Here is a 25,512-nt window from a genome sequence, read left to right on the forward strand (position 1 = left end):
TGTCGAGGGCAAAGGGAAGCTTGCTCAGGTGGTTGTGGTTCCTGCAAGATGTCCAAGGTGACCTGTTAGGACAGCCCCAGATGGATGGTGCCTGACATGGTGGTGGTGCTAAGTAAACATATGCCAGGTGAACGATGATGCCAGATGAGATCTAGGACAGAGCTTTGGGTGGAGATAGTGCTTGGGAAACATGAACTCAACCAAAAAGTGTTTAGAAGACACTGCATCGTTGGCAAGAGTGTCTGCACATTAACCAGAACCTTATCATGACTTCTGTCCTCCTTTTCCATCTGCTGTCACATTTCTAGGGTAAAAGAACCCTCACATGGCCCTGAATAAATAAATGAGGGACTGGGCAAATCTGGGTATAGCAGCAGACTCAGAAAGTTGGAGAAGAGTAGAGATTAAAACTCTTTAAGAATATGTATTTATTCATTTAAAGACAACCACCGTAAACTCATTTGTGTTATCACAAGTAACATTTCATGAAAAATAACTCTGTTTCTAAAACAGAGAAGCAACAGGAGTAGCATCTTTTTTTTTTTTTTTTTGTATTTTTGCAAATCTCTTTAATGGCTGGCTTATTGGAAGACAGCAGGGTTCTCAGATCTGCTTCTGCATTCAGTCTGTGGCCATATGTTGTTTTGATGGAAGAGTATGAAGAAAATCTGGCCCCGCAGAGACATGTATTTGGAAAAAGGGGATATTTTAATCTCTCTTTCAGATGACTGTGGCCAGTTTTGCCCTTTGAATGGATCATACGTGGCAGGGCTGTATCTGAAGGTGGGATTTGCTCCTGGAGAGAGGGTAGGGGTTATTAGTTGTTGGAAAGGAGGGCTGCAGAGGTTGGGAATAGAATTAAGAAGGGGCTGCCTAAAAATTCTGGGCAGTTGCAACAGAAGTAACCAGTAATATATATTGGAAGTCTCTTATTTTTTATTTTTGACTGTGGCATGAGGATCTTAGGTCCCTGACCAGGGGATTAAACCTGTGCCCCCTGCAGTGGAAACCACTGGCCCACCAAAGGAGGTTCTAGAAGCCTTTTATTGATGACCTGTTAGAATTCAGTGCTTAAAACCATTGCATCTGTTGTGATGCTGACAGCAGATCCTCAATCAAAGCTCATCAGACTGCAATAAAAACCACAGTCTGCAGTGATTCATTTAATACCCTTTGTTCCTCTCGCCTCAAAAACTGCCCTCAAGGACAGAAACCCTACTTTTTCTTTTGAACCAAGCACCAGAAGTGTAGCACACACTTAAGCAGACCCGTAAGAGATGAAGGTATAAGCTTGGCACTTCCCTTCCTGTTCTACTGAGTTTTCAGCCTTTTTTTTCAGTCTCAGTAATTCACCATGGGGTGGGTGGATTTCAGCTCTGGTTTTTACCTCTGGTTCATGAAACTGCCTTTGTGATGTGGTTTTAAGATATTTTTGAGTTTCTGATGAAAGCTAAGCACAGGCTTTTCATAAAAGATAGATTATACGCATATACTGTAATCTTCACATACAGTTTTGGAGGTTTCACTGAATTTCTGTCGCCCGTGGAGTCCAGTTCTTAAAACTACTAATAGAGATTTTAACTGTGAGCTCAATAACATAATATTCTATTTCTTCTCAGGTGGGATCAATATCTGCCTTTCTATTTGAAAAATATTTTAAGCACTAGAATAATGTTTATCCAGAGAAAAGCAATATCTCAAAGGCAAGTTGAAATATAAGACAATTTTACTTTAAATGTCCAAACAAACTATAGACATAGAGAGGAACATTTATGAATAACATTATTTATAATAGAAATAATGATCAATATCTTTTCAAACAACCCAAGGAATCTGAGAGAGACTTCAAGACATATAGAAATATGTACAGAAATCCTTAGGAAGGCTGAAAAGAATACCACAGAAAACAGGTAGGCAGTGAAGACCTGGTCAGCTTCCCATCTGTAAACCATTTTATGGAGTTGATAAATAAGTATATTAAGAAAAAGTGTGTTATCTTATTTGATCCCAACAGTTTGATCCCTTTAGAATTATATGCAGTTTGAATATGAAGAAAATGAAAAAAAAAGTTGTAGGGGAGAAAGCCACGAAATATATTTATAATATTGGAATTTAAGGCTTCATTTGAGTCCCTCATATAATAATAATAACAACAGTGGTAACTAATATGAAGCCCTTTCTGTGTACCAGGCACTTTCAAACTGCTTTGGCTCAATGAGTTCATCTAATTTTTCCTAGTAGTTCTACCTGTGGAACAAGTCAGCTAGCCCTGCTGTACATAAAATGCCTTCTGGAAGAATCTTGGAGACTGTGTCCTGGTTCTCTTTTTGGACTCAGGATGGGTTTCTTTTTCTGGTTGTCCAGTAACTGGGAAAAGTCCCAGGGAAAGAGGGAGCAGGTAGATCTGCGTGAGAACGTCCTTCCACTGGGGCGCCCTTGCTGCCTCTCTTTGGCCCAGCGCGCTGGGGTGTGAAACTGCTCCCCTTGTAAGTGTCCTGCACACATCTAACCAGGGAGGGTTGGTTTGGCGTGACAGGAAGGGGTAGGCGGACAAGTTTGAGGGTTTTAAAAAAATCAGTTGTGTATTACCTTGGTGTGTAATGCAAAGAGAAAGAAACATTTTAGGGGTGGGGAGAATGAGGGGTGTATGTGGAAACTTTTGCAGGGCCAGCCTGTGATTGCACTCACGTGTGCCCAGGCACGCAAGTGCATGCTGGTAATTTGGGGTGACTCTACCCGAGGAAAGAGCAGGGAGACAAAGAGAGGGGAACAAATGTGAGTTTCTGGATGTCAGGCCTTCAGTCTTGGTCCCAACCCTGTGCCCGATACCTGATGCCACGTGCCACACTGGGTAAGGCCTCAGTAAACGTTTGCCAGGATCACTTGAGCCCGACCTGGTAACGCTGGAAGGCACTCAGAATTCCTGGGGCTCCAACCTGCTGTGGATTCTCCTTTCTTCACAGAGCCGCTGCTGCCCCCTTCTGGCGTTGCTCTGTATTTCTCTGGGGGAGTCTTTGGGCTACACTGAGCATTTTGCAGGATCTCAATTCCCCAACCAGGGATTGAACCCTCACCCTCAGCAGTGGAAGTACGGAGTCCTAACCACTGGACCACCAGGGGATTCCCAGGGCAAGAACTTTCCAAGGGCTCAGCAGTGCGGTACGCATTGGTGAGCCGAGTGCTGCAAGTCTAGCAACTGTGGAGGCCTAGGTGGGACTCCGGACAGACCCAGATCGTTTGTATTTTGAGAGAGGCCCTGTTCCTAGAGAAGCTGCCTCTCTGGGAGATTTTGCAGAGGATTTGGTTTCAGTGGGACTGGAGCTGGAAGTGGGATTATTTGTTCGGATAGCTATAGTAAAACAGAAAGATGACTGCTTTGGGTATCTGGGGAGTGGAATCAAAACCAGCCCTAAACTCTGGGCTCTGGTTTTCTGAACCTCATTTGACTTTTCTGTATAACAGGAGGTAGGGCCAGGCCGATCTTGTTCAACAGGGGGTGAGGGACTTCACCTCTAAGCTCTCCCTCTCTCATGACCACTGTCCACTTTATTGATAAGGTGACAGAGACAACTTTGCTGGGGGAAAACAAATATCCTCAGAGGTCTGAAAGCCACTTGGATGATCTCTGAGATCCCCTCCCGTTCCAATGGTGTGGTTTTCTGAACTTTGAATTGAGTTTCAGATGTGAAAGCTGAAGTCACAGTGCGTTCGTGGCTCTGTAAGTGCCTTGGGTGTTTTGCAGGCGGACAGTCCGGAAGACATGCACAGCTGGATTAAGGAGATCGGGGCAGCTGTCCAGGCCCTCAAGTGCCACCCCAGGGTAAGTCACTTCCTTCCTGCTCACAGTCACTGTCAGCCTTGCGATGAGTTGTCCCGAGTGGGCAGGTTCTGGTGATGTAGGCAAGCAGCCCGGAGCCCAGATGCAGCAGAAGCTCCAAGCTGTCTTGTTTGTTTTTCTCTTTCCACTGATCTGGGTACAAATTTTTATTTCTGTTCAGTCGTTGGAGGAGGTGAGGTAGAGTTGGATAGAGAACCAGGGCTTCTGATGTGTCCTACACATCTCCCTGCCAGGCAGTCCTTGACACCTGCGGAGTGAATGCTGCCGCTGGACATAGTTGATCTCTGTGGACGTGTATCTCTGGGCCTGTGAGGAGGTGATCCTGGGCGGAGGGCCTCTTCCTGGGCCTTTGGGACGAATATTGTCAGGAAACCTTTTACTTTTCTTTTTTTCCCCCTCCCTCTTTTATTTTCCACAGGAGATGTCCTTTTCTCGGTCCATTTCTTTGACCCGCCCCGGAAGCTCCAGCCTCTCAGGGGGGCCCAACTCTATCTTGTGCAGAGGGCGGGCACCTGGGGAGGAGAGAAAGACCCTCTGCAAAGCCCCCTCCCTGGCCTCCTCCTGGCAGCCCTGGACACCCGTCCCCCAGGCCGGGGAAAAGCTGCTTCCCACTGAAGAGACTGCTGAGGACTCTTTGTTCACGCCTCGACTTGGGGAGAGCAGTACGTCTGCGGTGCTGCCCAGCTCCCGGATAAGACACCGATCAGAACCCCAGCACCCCAAGGAGAAGCCATTTGTGTTCAACCTCGATGACGAAAATATACGGACCTCTGATGTGTGATGAGGCGCGGTGCCTGGCAGGGAGGGGGTGGGCTCAGTTAAGGGGCCGTGACTCAGTGTCTCCATCTGATGCAGGACAATCCGAGACCTTCCTGGCACTTGCATCTCTGTGGAGTGGGAATCCAGCTGACTTTTTAAAGAAAATGAATGCAGTGTTTTTCATTTAGGAAGGTCACTAGGTTAGACCTCTAGGCTTGCTCAGTGTGCCTCTTGCTCGACTCTTCCACAGTCCACCTGGTGAGAGGAGGTTGGAAGTCCAGTTTCATTCCTAACCAATTTTTAGTTCCTTGTCTTTGTCTTAGCTTCTTCCCTTTGTTTTCAGGCCAGGCACAGAACCTTGAGGCCAGTCATCTGGTCTTATCTTGTTCTTATACATTGGCGGAAGTTTGACTGTGAAGTGGGAGAGTGGTAACTAACCCAACTGAAAGGGTAGAGGGGGTGGTGGTGGTTAGGGGGGTGGGGGACCCAGGCTCCAGCTTGGTCAGGATACTTTCTAAGGGACAGTCTTAAAATCTGGGGGCTTGTGGGAGGCCCCAAATGTCAACCAGGGAGATTCCCCCACTCCAGGGGACTGCCATAAGGGAAGAAATAGGGGCCTTTTGAAGATATGGGGGAATAATTCAACCCTAGTGCATCAGCCAATTTTGAGAATTACTCTTTTCTCTTTGAGATGTTCTTTGACCCCGAATACTGTCGCCATGAGAGACAGACCTGCCCGCCCCATTTCTGTGTCAGACCCTTAGGATGGGCTTATCAGTGTTCAGTGTTGAGAACAAAACAGATATTGCCCTTGACATGGTGTTAACTGAAATGCGTGGATGGTTGATGAGTGTATGGTAATTCACTTGTGTGATCCATCAGATCTCTATCTTAGAGTTTGAGAGTTGCTGTAAAGCAGATGCCAGGAAGAGATGGAATTTAGTTCACCCAGCTAAAATGCTTTGATTCATGTTTTCCCTACAGAGGAAAAAGTCTCTTTTAGCAAAGACAGATTATCTCGGGTCCTGGCCTCTCAACTCTTCTTTCATGGGCTGATACTAGTCTAGTTTTCAGTGCTGTACATGTATACCTGGCAGATTAGATTTCTTTCTGTTCTTTGTGTTGCCTTTTGGATGATGCCTTGTGTCTGTACTTGCATGATGACACCTCATCATCTGATGAGGTTCTGTGTGCTTAACACCGAGGAGATAACAAAGATAGCCTTGAGAGATATTTATATTTTTAACAAAAATAGAAACTGTGCATAGAAACATTGATTTAGAGGCTCTGCATTGCTGGCTAGAGATTTCCCAGGTAGAAGAGCATAGATTGTATTTCCCATCCTGTATTTTAGGATGTACCTTCTTCCATTTGTCAAGAGATGCTATTTCCAGGTTCCTGGAGGAATCTGTCTGTCCAGCTTATGTGGTGAACTGCTACCAGGGTTCCCTAAAGGGAGGGAATTTGACTCATTTCTGTCTATAACTTTGTATCAGCTAGATCAGTTAATTTTTGTCTTTAAATTAAAAGTTAACAAGTATAGCAGGAGACTAAGAGAAGCATTTTTACCTAAGTCAGTCCCTTCCCCTCGATGTTCACATCCAACTGCAGCAAAAAACATGTAGTCAGAAAATCCTTAGTGGCTTGAGGGAAATCTGTTTCTTTCAGGCAGGGTAGTTTCCTTGTCAGGTTGTGAACTTTTCTTGACTGAACCTACTTTAGAGATAAGCTTCACTTAAATTGTTTGGCTCACTGGTCCTGGTTTGAAAAAGGAAATCTACCCTGAATTTCACTCTCTTTCTCTTTATTCTGCAGCCTCTTGTATACTTTTGTCTTAAAAACCCCTTGTTTGGGGCTTATTTATTTATGAGTAATCAGGTGACAACATATTTCAAGTCACCTGATTTCAAGAAGCCATTCCCAATTCTTCAAGTTCTTTGTCTCAGGTTTCATCTTCAAAGTTCCCACAAGAAAATTCTTTGGCTAGGTCAAAGAAAGTGCACAGAGATATGGAACTATAAAAATAAATTAGGAACTTTTGAGATCTCTTATACATTCCCTGACTCATGGAAAGATGTCATCTCTTGATGTGTCAGATGTGAAAATCTACCGATTTCCTCCTCTCTTTTCAGTAAGCTCTCTGCTAGATTACTACAGCTAAATTAATTGGCCGTTACAGTAAGCTGATCTGTTTCTTAGTAAGAGCTGTTTTGAGAATGTATTAAATTAAACATACTTATAAATCCAGATTGTATTACCATGATAGAGGGAAAACAAGGATTCTAGTTGGCAGATACTTGGGAATTCCAAGTTAGAATGTTGTTAATGTAGCTCCAATACCAGATAAATATAATTATCTTCAGTGAAGCCTAGAGGCATGCTCCTTGCCAAATCTCATTTCAGAATTCCTTTTGTGTCCATTGTTTCTTAGCCTCTGGTTAATTTCACATCATACCTTTTAACGTCACTACACGTGTGAGCCAAAGATGGTGCATATACGACCAAAGTGTTTGGTTTGAAATGTGAAAAGTGGAACCAAACGGGAAAAACAGGGCAGGATCGGTTAGTAGTTAAGTGCATAAAGGCTCTGGAATAAGTCTTGTTTCTTTAAAAAAAGGAACCAAAAAAGGTACTGCATTTTTGTGTGTGTATGGGATAAAAGCATTTTCTGAGTTGCTGTTTTTCATAAGATTTTAGATGTGGTCTTCACCCACTGTGTCTAACAGTTTCAGGTTTTTGAAAGTTAAGGATTTGCTAGCTCAGAGTCAGCTGATGGCTGGTGAACTTAGAATGGCCTTTTGCATTCTGTGAGATGACAGTCTTACTAAGATGTCGTGAAAACAGAAGAGGCACACATTGGTTTCTGAATAGAATGCTGGGCTCCCAGAGAGTCCAACTTCGTAGTTCACTTGAAGCAGAAGGTAGTGTTTTGGTTTTTCTTACCTCCCCTCCCCCACAATGTAATTGTGGTCTGTATGGACTAAAAGGATCCAATACATAAGTGGCAGATTCAGTAGCTGAACTGTGAGATTTGATATGTTTGTTTTCACTGTTAACCAGATAGACATAAGGAGGTAGTAACTAGCGTTTTGGAAATTGAGTTTCCCAAATTAGCTTTGTTTATGAGCTTCCAACATGTCAGAAATAGTTTCTACCAGCCATCGCTTTCTTTTCCCTTACTTCCTTTTTCTCTCTGTGTTATTGCCTGCAGTAGTGAATTACAGTCACTCATGCCTGGTAGAGTTTGAATAAAGCGAATATTTGGCCAAAAACCATACTGTTTGACCCCTTACCTGCTGTTCCAGAAGGTGTGGTATGATCCTGTGTTTTGAACCAGTCTGTTTCAGCTGAAATGCACTGACTTGCAGGCTGAGCTGAGTGCATGGAAACTCTTAAGCTTCTCATTTTATGTGATCTCCTAATTGGTATGTAGCAAAAATAATTTTCTAAAACTGTTTTGTTGCTTGTTTTGTAATAAAACCACGTGAAATACTGAAATATGGTGCATGTTTTCCTAACGCTGACCGTCTGTCAGTGGGTGGGTGATGTGTCTTGTCAGTCTAACCCCGTTCTGGGTGTTACTGGTTTCATGAGGTGGGTCCCTGGGAGGGCGGGGGAGGGGGGGGCGTCGGGGAAGGGCCGAGGACATGTCTCCATCTCCTGGGACTGGACGGGATGGGTTGAAAGGGGGGTTACAGGGCGTGTGTGGAAAGGGCTGCCAGGCTCTGCCCCTTAAAGTCAGGGGCTGGCGAAGGCAGCACTCCAGTCCGGAGACTGCTGCTCATCTGAGAGGGTCCAGAGGGAAGGTGGGAGGCGAGTAGGATGACCAGACCCCTGCAGCGGCCTGCCGGGCTCGGACCCTTCGTTCTGCTGTGGCTGCTGCTGCCCGCGCCAAGTGGGCGCGGGGTCCAGGCCGGACGGGCCTGGCCCGTGCCGCGCTGCCCAGCGGCCTGCGAACCCACGCGCTGCCCCCCGCTGCCCCGGTGCTCGGTGGGGACCGCGCCGGTGCTCGACCGCTGCGGGTGCTGCCGGGTCTGCGCCGCGGCCGAGGGCGAGGCTTGCGGCGGGCCGCTGGGCCGGCCGTGCGCCCCGGGACTGCAGTGCCTCGCGCCGCGCGCGCCCCGGCTCCTCGGCGGCCGCCCGCTGGGCACCTGCGGCTGCCCGGCGGCGGGGGCGACAGTGTGCGGCAGCGACGGGCGGACCTACCGCAGCCTGTGCGCGCTCCGCGCCGAGAACCGCGCCGCGCGCCTCCGTGGTGCGCTCCCGGCAGTGCCGGTGCAGAAGGGGGACTGTGGGGACCCAGGTGAGCCGCGGGCGCGCTCTCGGCGCCCCCTTCTCGCTTCTTTAACCAGTGAGTTCCCGTCGCGGGGTTTGCAGCCGGCTCCTCCCGGCTGCTTTGCCAAAGGGAGTCAGTGCCTCCGAGCTCCCGATTTTATTCCCTCCTTAAGTGTGGCGGCTCAGGGGTAAAGAATTCTCCTGCCAATGCAGGAGACGCAAGAGATGAGGGTTCGATCCCTGGGTGGGGAAGATCCCCTGGAGGAGGGCATGGCAACCCACTCCAGTGTTCTTGTCTGGAGAATCCCATGGACAGAGGAGGCCTGGTGGGCTACAGCCAATGGGGTAGCAAAGAGTCGGACACGACTGAGCACGCATGCTCCTGAAGTTTGGTGTCTGCTTACCGGCTCCCATGTGGTTGCTCCCCAATTTCCTCCCCATAGCTGTTGACCACCGTCTTCCCTTTTAAGTAATTTCCCAATCAGGATGACAGGTCTGGTCTCCTCAAGGTGTATCCTCATGGGGGAGACGGTAGAGAGGAAAGGGAGGGAAACGGGAGAGAGGACGGGAGATTTAAGAGGTGATACTCCATGCGGCCAGGCAGCCAGGGTCCTACTCCTCCAACCCCTGCCCCAAGAATAAAGCATCTCTTCGCAGGGACCGGAAGTGCAGGCTGGCTCAGGAACAAGTTCAACTTCATCGCCTCAGTGGTGGAGAAGGTGGCCCCGTCCGTGGTCCATTTACAGCTGTTCCGCAGGTAAAAGGGGTCTGAGGAGGAAGCTAGAATCCTGGGCTAAGTTTCCTGAGAGCCTCTCTGCTCCATCCGCCCCCCCCTCCCCGCCCCCACTCCCACCGCATCCGCCCTTCCAGCATCAGTTAGTTCTCCCAGCATCACTCAGTCTTAAAAACCGCCCTGAGAAAATCAAGGGGCTCAAAGACCTTGTATAATCTGTTGGTCGTTTCGCCAAAAAGCCCTAGTCATAAGGATTCCTACTTGCAAACCTGAGCTATTTCTCTCCCTCAGACAAATTCGAGGTCAAATGCAAGAGCCAGGAGGCTTCTCGATGGTGATCTTGCCTGGCATCTTCTGCATGAAAGGAATCCCAGACCCAGAGGGCAAGAGAAACTTGTCATATGTCAGTTCTAGGCCAGTTCGGAGTGGAAAATAGGCAGGGACCAGACTTCTCTGGCTCCCTCCTTTCTTGGGTGCTGGATAAAGTGGCACTAGATCCACTTTTGCCCCCAGGATTGGGTTTAGTCGCTGAGTCGTGTCTGACTCTTTTGCGACCCCATGCCGGGCTCCTCTGCCTGTGGGATTTCTCAGGCAAGAATATTGGAGTGGGTTGTCATTTCCTTCTCCACGATTAGGTTAGTCCTCTTTGAAGCAGAGGACAGCTACTTTGAGCAGCAAGACGGGGGCATTCCTGGAAAAGGAGAATTGGAATCAGCTCTCAGTCCTGTTCCTAAGGGATGGCCAGGGCACTGAACACACAGAGTCCGGTTAACGTGGAGAGAATGGAAACAGGGAGAAGTACAATGTCTGAGGAAGCTAGAGTGAGAGAATGTTTGATAAACGCCAGGTTTCTCATGCTTCCAGATTACAGCGGATGCCCTGATTTGCCTGCCCTTGGCTTATGCTATTGTCTTGCTGAGACAGGTCACCTCTCGGCAGTGAGGATGTTCCTGTGTCCAGTGCCTCTGGGTTCATAGTGTCTGAGGATGGGCTCATTGTTACCAACGCCCACGTCCTCACTAACCAGCAGCGGATCCAGGTGGAGCTGCAGAGTGGGGTCCAGTATGAAGCCACCGTCAAGGACGTTGACCATAAACTGGATCTTGCCCTGATCAAGATTGAGCCAAATGTGAGTCTGCGTATTTGGGGATTTTCATCAACTTGCTGGTCTTTTCTTCCCCACCCGATCACACATCTTTTCTTCTTGCTATATGTTTCCTTCGTCTCCCACCCCTGTTCTCTTTCTTTCTGTTCGTCACTCCTTTTTTTTAATTTTTTCCCATGCCCATCTGTCCATCCCTAGCAATTTCTATTAACTACACAGCTGTCTTTTTTTCTCCTTCAGTTCCTTCTCCAACAGAGCCTGCTTCTGGGAAACTTATTTCTCTGCTGTCTTAGAACACCAGACATGACTGTAGTGGATTCCAAGCTGCTAAGATGTGCTTTGAGTTCCTTCTATGCAAAGTGGTCCACATCCCGGCAGTACTGACATCATCTGAGAAGTGTTTAGACAACTCAGATCGACTGAATCAGAACCTGCCTTTTCTTTTTTTTATTTTATTCACCTCTATAATCCTATGGTACTATGCTCTCTTTTATTTTCTTTCTCTTTAGTTTTTTTTTTTAATTTTATTTTATTTTTAAACTTTACAAGTTGTATTAGTTTTGCCTGCGGCAAAGTCAATCAGCTATTTGTGTACGTACATCCCCTCCATCAGGAGCCTCCCTCCCACTCCCTCCACCGTCTCACCCCTCTAGGTCATCACAGAGCACCGAGCTGAGCTCCCAGTGCTATGCCACAGCTTCCCACTAGCTCTCTCTTTCACACATGGCGGTGTGTATGTGTCAGAGCTGCTCTCCTGATTCGTTCCACCCTCTCCTTCCCACCCTGTGTCCACATGTCCATTCGCTACGTCTGTGAGAACCTACCTCTTCGTATGATTCCCAAGAGGTTCATGTGCACAGTTAAAGAGAAAGACTGCTTTGGGTGACCTCCTTTCTGTTCATGGCTTGTTAACTTTGCAAACTTGTGAGCTGGATTCAGGCTGAGTAAACTGCTAACATCGGTTTATATTTCATCAATTAACTTCACTTTGTTTACTTATCATTTCTACAAGCAGTGATTGTATATTTTAGAGATCGTCTGATCATCTTAACAAGTGAGAGTCTGGTGTAGTCGGAGTGTAAGGAAGAAGCCTCAGGCAGTTGTAGAACCGAGGTGTGTGGTCGATTCTTAGATTCTGGGTGCTAAAATGGTAGTGCCCGTGTCATTTATATGTTATACACAAACGCTGATTGAGTCCATTCTTGATTTATCCATCTCATCCCTCCTCACCCACATACAGACTGACCTCCCTGTATTGCTGCTGGGAAAGTCATCTGACCTGCGAGCTGGCGAGTTCGTGGTGGCCTTGGGGAGCCCGTTTTCACTGCAGAACACAGTGACGGCAGGAATTGTCAGCACCACCCAGCGAGGGGGCAAAGAGCTTGGGCTGAAGGATTCAGACATGGATTATATCCAGACGGATGCCATAATTAATGTAAGTCACGGGGGTGGCTGTCCTCAGCCTGTAAGATGCAGTGGCCAGTAAGATCTCACTGGCAATGCAGTGAGAAGAACACTTCAGGGTACCTTTGTTTCCCTTCGGCCTTTCAGGGATGTCCAGAGATCAGGTCTACCCTCGTGGGAGGGCTGGAGTGCCATGCTGTTAGAGGTCAGCCTGTGAGATGTGATAACTGGCATCCACGATACTGGATGGTCTCTTAGGGTCTGTCACAGAGGTCACCACTGCCATAGGAAGTGGTGGTCCCCTTGCTGTTGTTCTTTTTTTTAATTTTAAGATATTCGTTTATTTGTTTATTTATTTATCTATCTGTCTGAGTCTTAGTTGTGGCCCTTCGGATCTAGTTGGGGCATGTGGAGTCTAGTTCCCTGACGAGGGATGGAACTGGGCCCTCCTGCCTTGGTAGTGCAGAGTCTTAGCCTCTGGACCACCAGGGAAGTTCCCTCTCCCTATCGTTCTTTACCTGCACTGATTTCGGAATTGATGATGATGCAGCTTGCCTTTGCCTGCCCTGCGGGAACAGGGGCTCACTAGAGCAGGCTGCTTTTGATAAACCTCTTTAGGGACTATGTAGATGTGACCAGGAAAAAAGTACTGATGGCTTTTTCCAATTCTGTCTTCAGCACGGGAATTCTGGGGGGCCTCTAGTGAACTTGGTAAGTAGCCACTTTATTTGTTGCCTCACACCTCTTCCTGGCTTTCAGAGACTTGACATTTCATGGTGCAGATGGCCATGTTGCTCCTGTGTGGAGACGTGTGGTCTGGTGCTTTTCTATTACTGCACTGTAAGTGAAGAGTTAGGAAAATTTCAGATCTACGATGGGTTTGTCATCCTGGTGTGTGAGCTCATCCAGTTGAGGGTGCCAGAGTTTCCTTCACACCTACTTACATCTCTTCCACGTGTTCTCTGCTTTCCTTGGGTACTTAACAAAAGTCCTGGGTACTAAACCCAAATTATGTCAAACGACCACTGTACTGTGGAATGTATATCCCTGATGACCTCCTGCTTCCACATGTGAAGAACTAACTCTCACCCCAAAATGCTAATTTAGTATTGACCTGCGTAGAGACGATAAAGGCATCAACAACATTGCTCTCTCATGTATTTAATTCTTAAATTTTAATCAACATCCCTGGTGGCAATGCCAGGGTTTCCAGTTGCTCAAATACATGTGGCAACGTGAGAGGCCAGTGCTGTCTGAAACACAGCCTGTGACCGTGGCCTCTGAGTCCCTTTGAGTGGGTCGTTTTTGGTTCCTCTTTACATGCTACATTTGCTTGTAGGAGGATGCCTTGGGTGTGAAATCACTGAGCACTTTTTACTTATAACATTGCACGTGGTTTGGGGCCTGCTTTTTCCAGTAGACAATGAATTTACTAGAGCGGAGATGAAATGCTGAATTTCAAGTCACACTCCAGACCTATTGAATTATAATCTGTATTTCAGTGTGATAGGAAGTCTTTTTTTTTTTTTCTCCTGCCCATTACGTAACAAAAGCTAAGGGATGATGAAATTCAGAAAAAGTATTTCCCACTTCATAATTTATGTTTAGGGGAGCTTTGTTCCTAAGGTCAATTTGCTGAATCTTCTGAATAGTTTCATTGAAGTGTGACTGAAAGTCAACAGCTTTTTGCCTTTTCCATGTTTATTTTTAGTCTCATTTAAGGAATGGAAAGGCATATATTCCTTATCCTCATATCTGTGTTGAAATATAAACTGTGGCTCACTTTGAAAAATCAATGTAATTTGAGCAAGAAAAAAAAAAGTGAGCTCAGGATTAAAACCCCAAACTCCTCAGCAGGAATCTGTACTGGAGTAGGCCCCCTCTGTAACCCGCCACACTGCTGGTCCTCTAAGATGCCACCTGCTGCTCCACCCTAAGCATCCCTAAGCTCTCTCCTTCCTTTGCCTGTTCAGTCTGCACAGCTGGGCAGCTGAGCGATGTCCCCTCCTTTGGCAGGATGGTGATGTGATTGGCATAAACACACTGAAGGTGACTGCAGGAATCTCCTTTGCAATTCCCTCGGATCGCATTCGGCAGTTCTTGGCCGAATTCCATGAGCGCCAGCTGAAAGGTAAGGGGAGTTGGTTCGGACTTTTCTTCCCCTCCAGGCTTCCTGGTGACTCAGATAGTAAAGAATATGCCTGCAATGCAAGAAACCCAGCTTTGATCCCTGGGTCAGGGAAGATTCTTGCCTGGAGAATTCCATGGACAGAGGAGTCTGGCGGGCTACAGTCCATAGGGTTGCCAAGAACTGGATGTGACTGAGCAACTAAGGCTCTTGAGAAACCTATATGTAGGTCAGGAAGCAACAGTTAGAACTGGACATGGAACAACAGACTGGTTCCAAATAGGAAAAGGAGTGCGTCAAGTATTGTCACCCTGCTTATTTAACTTATATGCAGAGTTCATCATGAGAAATGCTGGGCTGGAAGAAGCACAAGCTGGAATCAAGATTGCTGGGAGAAATATCAATAACCTCAGATATGCAGATGACACCACCCTTATGGTAGAAAGTAAAGTGGAACTAAACAGCCTCTTGATGAAAGTGAAAGAGGAGAGTGAAAAAGTTGGCTTCAGTTCAGTTCAGTCACTCAGTCGTGTCCGGCTCTTTGTGACCCCATGAATCGCAGCACACCAGGCCTCCCTGTCCATCACCAACTCCTGGAGTTCACTCAAACTCATGTCCATCGAGTCGGTGATGCCATCCCACCATCTCATCCTCTGTGGTCCCCTTCTCCTCTTGCCCCCAATCCCTCCTAGCATCAGTCTTTTCCAATGAGTCAACTCTTCGCATGAGGTGGCCAAAGTACTGGAGTTTCAGCTTTAGCATCATTCTTTCCAAAGAACACCCAGGACTGATCTCCTTTAGAATGGACTGGTTAGATCTCCGTCCAAAGCGCAACATTCAGAAAACAAAGATCATGGCATCTGGTCCCATCGCTTCTTGGGAAATAGATGGGGAAACAGTGGAAACAGTGGCTGACTTTATTTTTTTGGGCTCCAAAATCATTGCAGATGGTGATTGCAGCCATAAAATTAAAAGACGCTTACTCCTTAGAAGGAAAGTTATGACCAACCTAGACAGCATATTCAAAAGCAGAGATGTTACCTTGCCAACAAAGGTCTGCCTAGTCAAGACTATGGTTTTTCCAGTGGTCATGTATGGATGTGAGAGTTGGACTGTGAAGAAAGCTGAGCACCAAAGAATCGATGCTTTTGAACTGTGGTGTTGGAGAAGACTCTTGAGAGTCCCTTGGACTACAAGGAGATCCAACCAGTCCATCCTAATGGATATCAGTCCTGGGTGTTCATTGGAAGGACTGATGCTGAAGCTGAAACTCCAATACTTTGGCCACCTCATGCGAAGACTTGACTCATTGGAAAAGACTCTGATGCTGGGAGGGATTGGGGGCAGGAGGAGAAGGGGACGACAGAGGATGAGATGGCTGGATGGCATCACCAATTCTATGGACATGAGTTTGGGTGAACTCTGGGTGTTGGTGATGGACAGGGAGGCCTGGCGTGCTGTGATTCATGGGGTTACAAAGAGTCGGACACGACTGAGCGACTGAACTGAGCAACTAACACTTTCACTTTTCACCTTTTTCTTCCCCTCCAGTGCTTTTCAGGAGCCCTCAAAGGCCTTACCTGTGGTGGAGACACTCCTTTGAGTACTGCAGAAGAGAGAGTCATGTTTCATGTTAGACCCGACTCCGATCACAGTGGGGCCAGGCAGCAATACTGGGGGCCAGGCACAAGGCCTGGCGTGAGGTGTACCCAGAAATATTCGGATTGAATTGCTGTGGAAAGGAAAGCCTGGGGCTGGAGGTGGGGCGGTGAGCCTGCGCTAATGACGAAGGTTCTCTGAAGCACGTTTGTCTTGGCTGACAGCCTGAGAGGGCAGTTATAATTGGAAGGAATATTCTGTGACTCCGGGTCTTTTAAGCTCTGCCAAAAGGAGAGAGGTCTTGTTGTCAGTAACACATTATAATTTTCCTTTCCAGGAAAGGCTCTCTCACAGAAGAAATATCTGGGTCTGCGCATGCTACCCCTCACAATGAAGTAAGCACAGGCTTGACTATGTCTGGGTTGTATTTCAGAAGCAAAAGTTACAGATAGAGAGTCTGAACGGGGAAGGTAGAGGATGTGGTCAGCAGTGGATGAATCACCTACCACTTGTCATGGAGTCGGTGACCGCGTCTGCCGGCACCAACGCACTGTACTTTCCACGGGACTCTTTCACTTGTGGCTGTATTTTTTTAATTTACTTTCCTTTTGGCTGCACCACGTGGCACATGGGATCTTTGTTCCCCGACCAGGGATTGAACCTGTCCCCCTTGCAGTGGAAATTCAGAGTCTTAACCACTGGACAGTCAGGGAAGTCACACTAGGGCCACACTTTATAACGTCCAGTGGTTCTAGGCTTTGGCACCGAGAATCAGGGGAAGAATGACTGTGGCCCTGTGACCAGCTAGATGGTGTCCTTGTCCCCTGGGTGTGAGCCTTGGGCAGAGCAGAGAGTCCCCGCTGAGAGCTAGGGGTGGGCCAGAGCTAGTTCACTGTGCTTCCTAACCTCCTGGGGAAACTCTTGTCTCTCTTCCTAGTCTGCTTCAAGAAATGAAAAGGCAAGATCCAGAATTCCCTGACGTGGCTTCTGGGGTTTTTGTACATGAGGTGATTCAAGGAACAGCTGCTGAAAGGTAAGAGCAGTGCAGGCCCCAGCCCAGGCTCCTCCCTTCTCACTAGATGTGTCCCGTGGTAAACGTGTGTAGGATCCAGGGTCCTGTCCCGTACTGTGGGCTCCACCTGCAGAGGCTACTGAACACCTGAGGGGTGTGACCGACTGCATTTTACGTTTTCTGCATGCTTGCATGCTAAGTCGCTACAGTCCTCTCCGGCTCTTTATGACCCTGCGGACTGCAGTCCACCAGGCCCCTCTGTCCATGGGATTCTCCAGGCAAGAATACTGGAGTAGGTTGCCATTTCCTTCTCCAGGAGATCTTCCCAAGCCAGGGATCAAACTTGCTTCTCTTAAGGTCTCCTGCATTGGCAGGTAGGTTCTTTACCTCTAGCCACCTGGGTAACCCCATTTTGCATTTTACTTAATTTTAATTGATAACTGAATTAAAACAAAACAGAACAGAAGCAATGTAAAATGTTTTCCCATGAAGCATACCTTTTTTTGTTGTTGTTCTGGGAAGATTGCATTTTACTTTAATAACTGCACTGTGGAAGAAATTATCATCAGGTATACGCTGTTTCTCAGAGAAGGAAATGGCACCCCACTCCAGTACTCTTGCCTGGAAAATCCCATGGACAGAAGAGCCTGGAAGGCTGCAGTCCATGGGGTTGCTGAGGGTCAGACACGACTAAGCGACTTCACTTTCACTTTTCACTTTCATGCATTGGAGAAAGAAATGGCAACCCACTCCAGTGTTCTTGCCTGGAGAATCCCAGGGACGGGGGAGCCTGGTAGGTTGCCGTCTATGGGGTCGCACAGAGTCGGACACGACTGAAGCAACTTAGCAGCATATGCTGTTTCTAGAAGATTTCAAAGAGTGTAAAATATGTATAATAATTATTAAAATATGACATGTTAAAATGATATTTTATATATACAGCTAAGACATTAAAGTACATTTTTATATGTTAGTTCCATCTGTTTAAAAATTAGAGAAAAACTTTTTTTTAATGTGGCTACCAGTTCACATAAATTTAAACTAATTTTGCTAGAATTGCCAAATCTACTCTTTTGCTACCTTACTTAATAAGAATCAGAAGAATCTGGAGGGTTAGGAGTTTAGGAACATATTCTAGGTACTTTGAAATCCTGGATGACACTAATCAGTTCTCTGACACTATCAGAGGCCAGCACTAAACAAGTACATAAAGTGAATAAAGCAAAGGCTAGAGACATTTTGAGAGATTTCCAGTAACTACTGAGAGAAAAGATGACTCGGTCTACAGTTATTCTCCTGGTCTCTCTCTTATGCTTCTTGCATATCCTTCCCTCACCATTTTTGTTTTTTTAAGGGCTCAACAGTCTGCTTAGATTATGTTAACCCTTTTCATAGGGCAAGAATCTATAGGGTACTAACTGTTCAGAACAGCTAAGTGTTAGGCTTCCAGTTACTATATTTGACTTGCCATTGGCTTTTCTAGGCTTTCTGGGTCCCTGCCCCCACTTATTTTTAACTTCTGGTTCAAGGCCAAAGCTATTTCTTTCAGCTCTTCAGTCCTTGCTCCTCAAAATTTGGTCTGTAGACCAGCAACAATGGCATTAGCCAGAGCTTTTTAGAATGACAGGAGTACCGCTGGAAAAGAATTTGAAAAAGAATAGATACGTGTCTAGGCGTAACTGAATCACTTTGCTGTACACCAAAACTAACACAACATACTCCAATATAAAATAAAAAGTTTAGAAAGAATCAGAATCTGCTTTTTAAATAAGATCTTCAGGGGATTCAGGTGCACGTTACACGGTGGGAAATGCTGCTGCCTTGAAGTCTCTGATAAACTGGAAATCTTCCTGGTGTCACCCACTTATAATAGTGATTACACTTCCGGTAATAACAGCTGGCATTTATCAACCACTTACTGTGTCAGGCATCATTTAAAGGGTCTGAGGGCCTAGAGGAGCTATCCCACATTGAAGGTCAGGAAGGGCGGTGGTGAGGAGATACCCCTCGTCCAGGGTAAGGAGCAATGGCTGCGCTTTGCTGGAGCAGCCGTGAAGAGATACCCCACGCCCAAGGTAAGAGAAACCCAAGTAAGACGGTAGGCATTGCAAGAGGGCATCAGAGGGCAAACACACTGAAACCATACTCACAGAAAACTAGTCAGTTTAATCACACTAGGACCACAGCCTTGTCTAACTCAATGAAACCAAGCCATGCCCATGGGGCAACCCAAGACGGGCGGGTCATGGTGGAGAGGTCTGACAGAATGTGGTCCACTGGAGAAGGCAATGGCAAACCACTTCAGTATTCTTGCCTTGAGAACCCCATGAACAGTATGAAAAGGCAAAATGATAGGACACTGAAAGAGGAACTCCCCAGGTCAGTAGGTGCCCAATATGCTACTGGAGATCAGTGGAGAAATAACTCCAGAAAGATGAAGGGATGGAGCCAAAGCAAAAACAATACCCAGCTGTGGATGTGACTGGTGATAGAAGCAAGGTCCGATGCTGTAAAGAGCAATATTGCATAGGAACCTGGAATGTCAGGTCCATGAATCAAGGCAAATTGGAAGTGGTCAAACAAGAGATGGCAAGAGTGAACGTCGACATTCTAGGAATCAGCAAACTGAAATGGACTGGAATGGGTGAATTTAACTCAGATGACCATTATGTCTACTACTGTGGGCAGGAATCCCTCAGAAGAAATGGAGTGGCCATCATGGTCAACAAAAAAGTCCGAAATGCAGTACTTGGATGCAGTCTCAAAAACAACAGAATGATCTCTGTTCATTTGTAAGGCAAACCATTCAATATTACAGTAATCTATGTAAAACTATGTAAATATGTAAAACTATGCCCCAACCAGTAACGCTGAAGAAGCTGAAGTTGAACGGTTCTATGAAGACCTACAAGACCTTTTAGAACTAACACCCAAAAAAGATGTCCTTTTCATTATAGGGGACTGGAATGCAAAAGTAGGAAGTCAAGAAACACCTGGAGTAACAGGCAAATTTGGCCTTGGAATACGGAATGAAGCAGGGCAAAGACTGATAGAGTTTTGCCAAGAAAATGCACTGGTGATAACAAACACCCTCTTCCAACAACACAAGAGAAGACTCTATACATGGACATCACCAGATGGTCAACACTGAAATCAGATTGATTATATTCTTTGCAGCCAAAGATGGAGAAGCTCTATACAGTCAGCAAAAACAAGACCAGGAGCTGACTGTGGCTCAGACCATGAACTCCTTATGACCAAATTCAGACTTAAATTGAAGAAAGTAGGGAAAACCACTAGACCATTCAGGTATGACCTAAATCGAATCCCTTATGATTATACAGTGGAAGTGAGAAATAGATTTAAGGGCCTAGATCTGATAGATAGAGTGCCTGATGAACTATGGAATGAGGTTCGTGACATTGTACAGGAGACAGGGATCAAGACCATCCCCATGGAAAAGAAATGCAAAAAAGCAAAATGGCTGTCTGGGGAGGCCTTACAAATAGCTGTGAAAAGAAGAGAAGTGAAAAGCAAAGGAGAAAAGAAAGATATAAGCATCTGAATGCAGAGTTCCAAAGAATAGCAAGAAGAGATAAGAAAGCCTTCTTCAGTGATCAATGCAAAGAAATAGAGGAAAACAACAGAATGGGAAAGACTAGGGATCTCTTCAAGAAAATCAGAGATACCAAAGGAACATTTCATGCAAAGATGAGCTCGATAAAGGACAGAAATGGTATGGACCTAATAGAAGAAGATATTAAGAAGAGATGGCAAGAATACACAAAGAACTATACAAAAAAGATCTTCACGACCCAGATAATCACGATGGTGTGATCACTGACCTAGAGCCAGACATCCTGGAATGTGAAGTCAAGTGGGCCTTAGAAAGCATCACTACGAACAAAGCTAGTGGAGGTGATAGAATTCCAGTTGAGCTATTTCAAATCCTGAAACACGATGCTGTGAAAGTGCTGCACTCAATATGCCAGCAAATTTGGAAAACTCAGCAGTGGCCACAGGACTGGAAAAGGTCAGTTTTCATTCCAATCCCAAAGAAAGGCAATGCCAAAGAATGCTCAAACTACCGCACAATTGCATTCATCTCACACGCTAGTAAAGTAATGCTCAAAATTCTCCAAGCCAGGCTTCAGCAATATGTGAACCGTGAACTTCTTGATGTTCAGGCTGGTTTTAGAAAAGGCAGAGGAACCAGAGATCAAATTGCCAACATCTGCTGGATCATCGAAAAAGCAAGAGAGTTCCAGAAAAACATCTATTTCTGCTTTATTGACTATGCCAAAGCCTTTGACTGTGTGGATCACAAGAAACTGTGGAAAATTCTGAAAGAGATGGGAATACCAGACCACCTGATCTGCCTCTTGAGAAATTTTTATGCAGGTCAGGAAGCAACAGTTAGAACTGGATATGGAACAACAGACTGGTTCCAAATAGGAAAAGGAGTTCGTCAAGGCTGTATATTGTCATCCTGTTTATTTAACTTATATGCAGAGTACATCATGAGAAACTCTGGACTGGAAGAAACACAAAGTGGAATCAAGATCAAGATTGCCGGGAGAAATATCAATAACCTCAGATATGCAGATGACATCACCCTTATGGCAGAAAGTGAAGAGGAACTCAAAAGCTTCTTGATGAAAGTGAAAGTGGAGAGTGAAAAAGTTGGCTTAAAGCTCAACATTCAGAAAACAAAGATCATGGCATCCGGTCCCATCACTTCATGGGAAATAGATGGGGAAACAGTGTCAGACTTTATCTGGGGGGGCTCCAAAATCACTGCAGATGGTGACTGGAGCCATGAAATTAAAAGACGCTTACTCCTTGGAAGGAAAGTTATGACCAACCTAGATAGCATATTCAAAAGCAGAGACATTACTTTGCCAACAAAGGTTCGTCTAGTCAAGGCTATGGTTTTTCCTGTGGTCATGTATGGATGTGAGAGTTGGACTGTGAAGAAGGCTGAGTGCTGAAGAATTGATGTTTTTGAACTGTGGTGTTGGAGAAGACTCTTGAGAGTCCCTTGGACTGCAAGGAGATCCAACCAGTCCATTCTAAAGGAGATCAGCCCTGGGATTTCTTTGGAAGGAATGATGCTAAAGCTGAAACTCCAGTACTTTGGCCACCTCATGTGAGGAGTTGACTCATTGGTAAAGACTCTGATGCTGGGAGGGATTGGGGGCAGGAAGAGAAGGGGACGACAGAGGATGAGATGGCTGGATGGCATCACTGACTCGATGGACGTGAGTCTGAGTGAACTCCGGGAGTTGGTGATGGACAGGGAGGCCTGGTGTGCTGCGAATCATGGGGTCTCAAAGAGTCGGACACGACTGAGCGACTGATCTGATCTGATCTGATGTACTTGTTCAAGCCCCCAGTAATTTGGGGATATAGGTGTTATTTTACAGAGGCAGCAAATGGGGTGCAGAGGTTAATGACCTTGGAAGTTACATACTGTGTCAGTCAGAAGGCAGGGATGTGGGACCTGGCTTGGCCCCTGGATTATCTTACTCTTGCGGCTGCTGTTATTGTTTCTGAGAGACAGAGTGGCTGGCAAGAAGATGGGTTTTCAAGTCTGAAACATCCAGGATGAAATCCTGCTTTAGCTTCTTACAAGCTGATAGTCATGGGGGAAGCTCTCTTATTTGTCTGAGCCCCAGTTCCCCATATTTGATGCATAGTTTGCATCCAGTAATACTTTACAGATTTCTTTTTCTACTTACAGAACTATTGTGAATTAACTTCTTTCTTTGTGCACCATACCAGGCACCAACCCCTCCACCTACACACTGCCCCCACCTCGCTCCCCCCTCCCCGCCCCCCCCCCCCCCCACCCTGCAACTGCCCTTGTTCTCAAGGTTTTCTCTGCTTTTAGCTCTACCCTTGAACTTCTCTTCATATGCACTTCCTTTAAATTTCTCTTTTCTTTTTTTAAAATAAACTCCACATACCCTGATAATCCTCCCACATTATCATTTCTTCCCTGGGCTTCTTAGCTTCCTATTCCTCACTCTTTTTACTTCTGTACCTGGCGGCTTATGAGATCTCAGTTCCCTGACCAGGGGTCTAATAACCTGCCCCCCTGGCAGTGAAAGCACAGAGTCCTAACCACTGGACTGCCAGGGAATCCCACCAATGCACCCCCCTCCCCAATTCCCTCAAATGGTGTCTCCTGTGGTCATTTGACTTCAAGCCTGTTTTTGACTTTAAGACAGATCGTCCACATGGCTATATATTTACTGTACTGTTTTATATCTGGAACCAGTTTTGTTTCTAGAACATATATTCTATGTGAAACAAATATGTTGGAGGCTGAAAATAATCACAACTTTGAGGGAAAGAAGCCTTAAATATTTAGAGCTTGGAGCTTCGTGATTGGTTTTTGACTTTCTGGAAATTGCTTCTGTAGTACAGCTCAGCATACCCTCCAGGTCCATAAATTGTAGGTGAAGGTGGGGCAGGTAAGTGGGCTGTCAACACCCCACTGATCAGAGTGTAATTGTCTGGAAAAATATGTATTGCTTGGGCTTTTCACGTTTATTGGTAAGGTTGAGGGTATGTTTCAGGTTAAGTGAGGTCAGGGATTAACAGAAAAGAAAAGCTCAACTTGCTATTTCAAACCAAATCTAACATATGGGAGGGGCAAATTTCATACATATGATTCTGGTGGAATATGAATTTTAGAAAGGTGAGTAGGGTTGTTGTTCTCCAGTGATTCTGTAGCATATACTAGAACAGCCCCCATATTTGGAAGTGAAAAGTGAAAGTGAAGTCACTCAGTTGTGTCCAACTCTTGCAACCCCATGGACGAACCTGCCAGGCTCTTCCAAAAATGGATTTTCCAGGTAAGAATTACTGAAGTGGGTTGCCATTTCCTTAGGATCTTCCAACCCAGGGATAGAACCCAGGTCTCCTGCATTGCAGGCAGACTCCTTACCATCTGAGCCACCAGGGAAGTGGCATATTTGGAAGGATGGAGGCTATTTCTGGTTCCCTGGTTTGCATGCTTAATGTCAGCACGATAGTAGTGCCTTAAGAGACAGACATTAAATTCTAGATGGGGGTTAAGTCAAACTCTTACAGTTTCATGGTCCTTTTTTCTCCCCTCCCAGCTCTGGGTTGAAAGACCACGATGTAATTGTCAGCATAAACGGACTGCCTGTCACCACGACAACCGATGTGATTGAAGCTGTTAAGGCCAATGATTCACTTTCCCTCCTGGTTCGTCGGAAAAGTCAAACTTTGATCCTGACAGTCACACCTGAGATAATCAATTAAAAGCCTTGCTTTAAAGATAAATTATCATCTAACAAAACCAAAGCTACATTACCTGGTTTGTATTGAGGATGTGCCAGTGATGGCAAAGGGTTTTAAGATCTCTTTCTTTTGAAGAAAAATGTGTGCTTTTAAAACACACATAAACACATTCCAGAACCATCAGGTTGGGGGTGTTACAACTGCTGCTGAGAAGCCTAAGGGAAGTAGAAGGACACGGTGCCAGGAAGTCTGGGGAGCTGATAAAATTTTATTTAACAACAGGAAACAACTGAAAACGGGCAGTTTCTAATTTATCCCGATGGAAGGACATTTTAGTACTATAAAACTTCTCTATAGCCATAAACTGGATATAACACCACACACACACACATACATACATCTATCTACCAATATTAAGAAACTGAATCCAGAGTGCAAAGGAAATCACATTTTTAATATTATTCCTTTACTCAAACAGTTTTTCAGGTTTCTCACATTTGGCCAGGGTTTGTAAATACAGAGGATGCTCATCACTTGGAAGTCACACTGAAACTAACAAATTTGGATGGTCACAGAGGAATATAGATTCTCAGGTTGTCAGCTAGCAGTGGAAACAACTCTGGTTCCCATCAGCTTTTCTGTGAGGAGGGCTTCTATAAAATATTCTATAAAATAGAAACTCTAATAATTTACAGACTTTTACCTCTTTACCCAAGTTCTTCCTGGAAACATTCATGATCAGTGATTTTGAGTCTGAAAGCTGCCACAGTTTATTTATTTTTTAAAAATAACTTTTGATGGGGTTTGTGAATATCTTTAAGTAATTTTTTTTTTTTTTTTAAGTGTGAGATGAAGCAGGATTTGTGGTTTAAAGTAGTATCTTATTTGGGGCAGGATTTCAATTTTAGTTTTCCAGATTTTTCTTAAAAGTGAGTTTTTCTTTTTAAAAAGGGGCATCCTTGAACTCTCTTAAGTTCTATGCAGAAATTTTAAGTTTATGTGCATTTTTCTGGGGAGAAGGTTCAATTTCTTCAGGACCCGTAGCAATTTAAAATATACTGCTTTAGACTACAGAGATTATAAATAAGAATCTATCGATTTACAGTTACGAAGAAGTTGAGGTCAATGTGGTACAGAACTTTCAAGACAAAAGAGAATAATGTTTTCATTTTTACATAATTGACACCATTTAATACCATAAGAACAGCGGTCATATTAATCAGGGATAATAAAGCTGAAACTTTCAGGAAAACTGCTTCATAATGATAGAGAGTATCCAGTTATTTTAACTGGGATTCTTGGCTTTTATGTCAATTATTACGAGACTGAACTTTGAGCGGTTCTACCTTGATTGTTCCTAGAATTTATACATTGCCCAAATAGC

The 25,512-nt window shown here is 45.4% G+C and overlaps 2 protein-coding genes across 6 annotated transcripts in view; both read left to right on the forward strand.

The window, feature by feature from the left end:
- Positions 1 to 8,095, forward strand: part of PLEKHA2 (pleckstrin homology domain containing A2) — an 80,542-nt gene extending 72,447 nt beyond the window's left edge. For all 5 annotated transcript variants that reach the window (XM_070781453.1, XM_070781450.1, XM_070781452.1 and 2 more), the window contains 2 exons: positions 3,743 to 3,820; positions 4,257 to 8,095. In XM_070781453.1, the coding sequence (XP_070637554.1) occupies positions 3,743 to 3,820; positions 4,257 to 4,619 (441 nt within the window). In that variant the 3' untranslated portion in view covers positions 4,620 to 8,095. The remainder of the gene's footprint in view (positions 1 to 3,742; positions 3,821 to 4,256) is intronic.
- A 135-nt stretch (positions 8,096 to 8,230) lies between these two features.
- HTRA4 (HtrA serine peptidase 4) lies at positions 8,231 to 24,170 on the forward strand. The gene is made up of 9 exons (XM_070781449.1): positions 8,231 to 8,900; positions 9,530 to 9,629; positions 10,530 to 10,734; positions 11,951 to 12,145; positions 12,793 to 12,825; positions 14,131 to 14,245; positions 16,179 to 16,236; positions 16,779 to 16,874; positions 23,984 to 24,170. Exons 1-9 carry the CDS (start codon positions 8,420 to 8,422, stop codon positions 24,147 to 24,149), a joined length of 1,449 nt encoding a protein of 482 aa, XP_070637550.1. The 5' UTR covers positions 8,231 to 8,419; the 3' UTR covers positions 24,150 to 24,170.
- Positions 24,171 to 25,512: the final 1,342 nt, after the last annotated feature.

The sequence above is a fragment of the Bos indicus genome, chromosome 27 (genome assembly GCF_029378745.1).
Source record: "Bos indicus isolate NIAB-ARS_2022 breed Sahiwal x Tharparkar chromosome 27, NIAB-ARS_B.indTharparkar_mat_pri_1.0, whole genome shotgun sequence".
In the NCBI taxonomy this organism is placed as follows: domain Eukaryota; kingdom Metazoa; phylum Chordata; class Mammalia; order Artiodactyla; family Bovidae; genus Bos; species Bos indicus.

What these genes read in the sequence shown, in the direction of transcription:
- HTRA4 (XM_070781449.1), top strand. Translation starts at nt 8,420, where the DNA reads ATGACCAGACCCCTGCAGCGGCCTGCCGGGCTCGGACCCTTCGTTCTG. An exon ending in CATTTACAGCTGTTCCGCAG is followed by an intron (nt 9,630 to 10,529) that starts GTAAAAGGGGTC and finishes TTGCTGAGACAG; the next exon opens with GTCACCTCTCGGCAGTGAGG. An exon ending in TGATCAAGATTGAGCCAAAT is followed by an intron (nt 10,735 to 11,950) that starts GTGAGTCTGCGT and finishes ACCCACATACAG; the next exon opens with ACTGACCTCCCTGTATTGCT.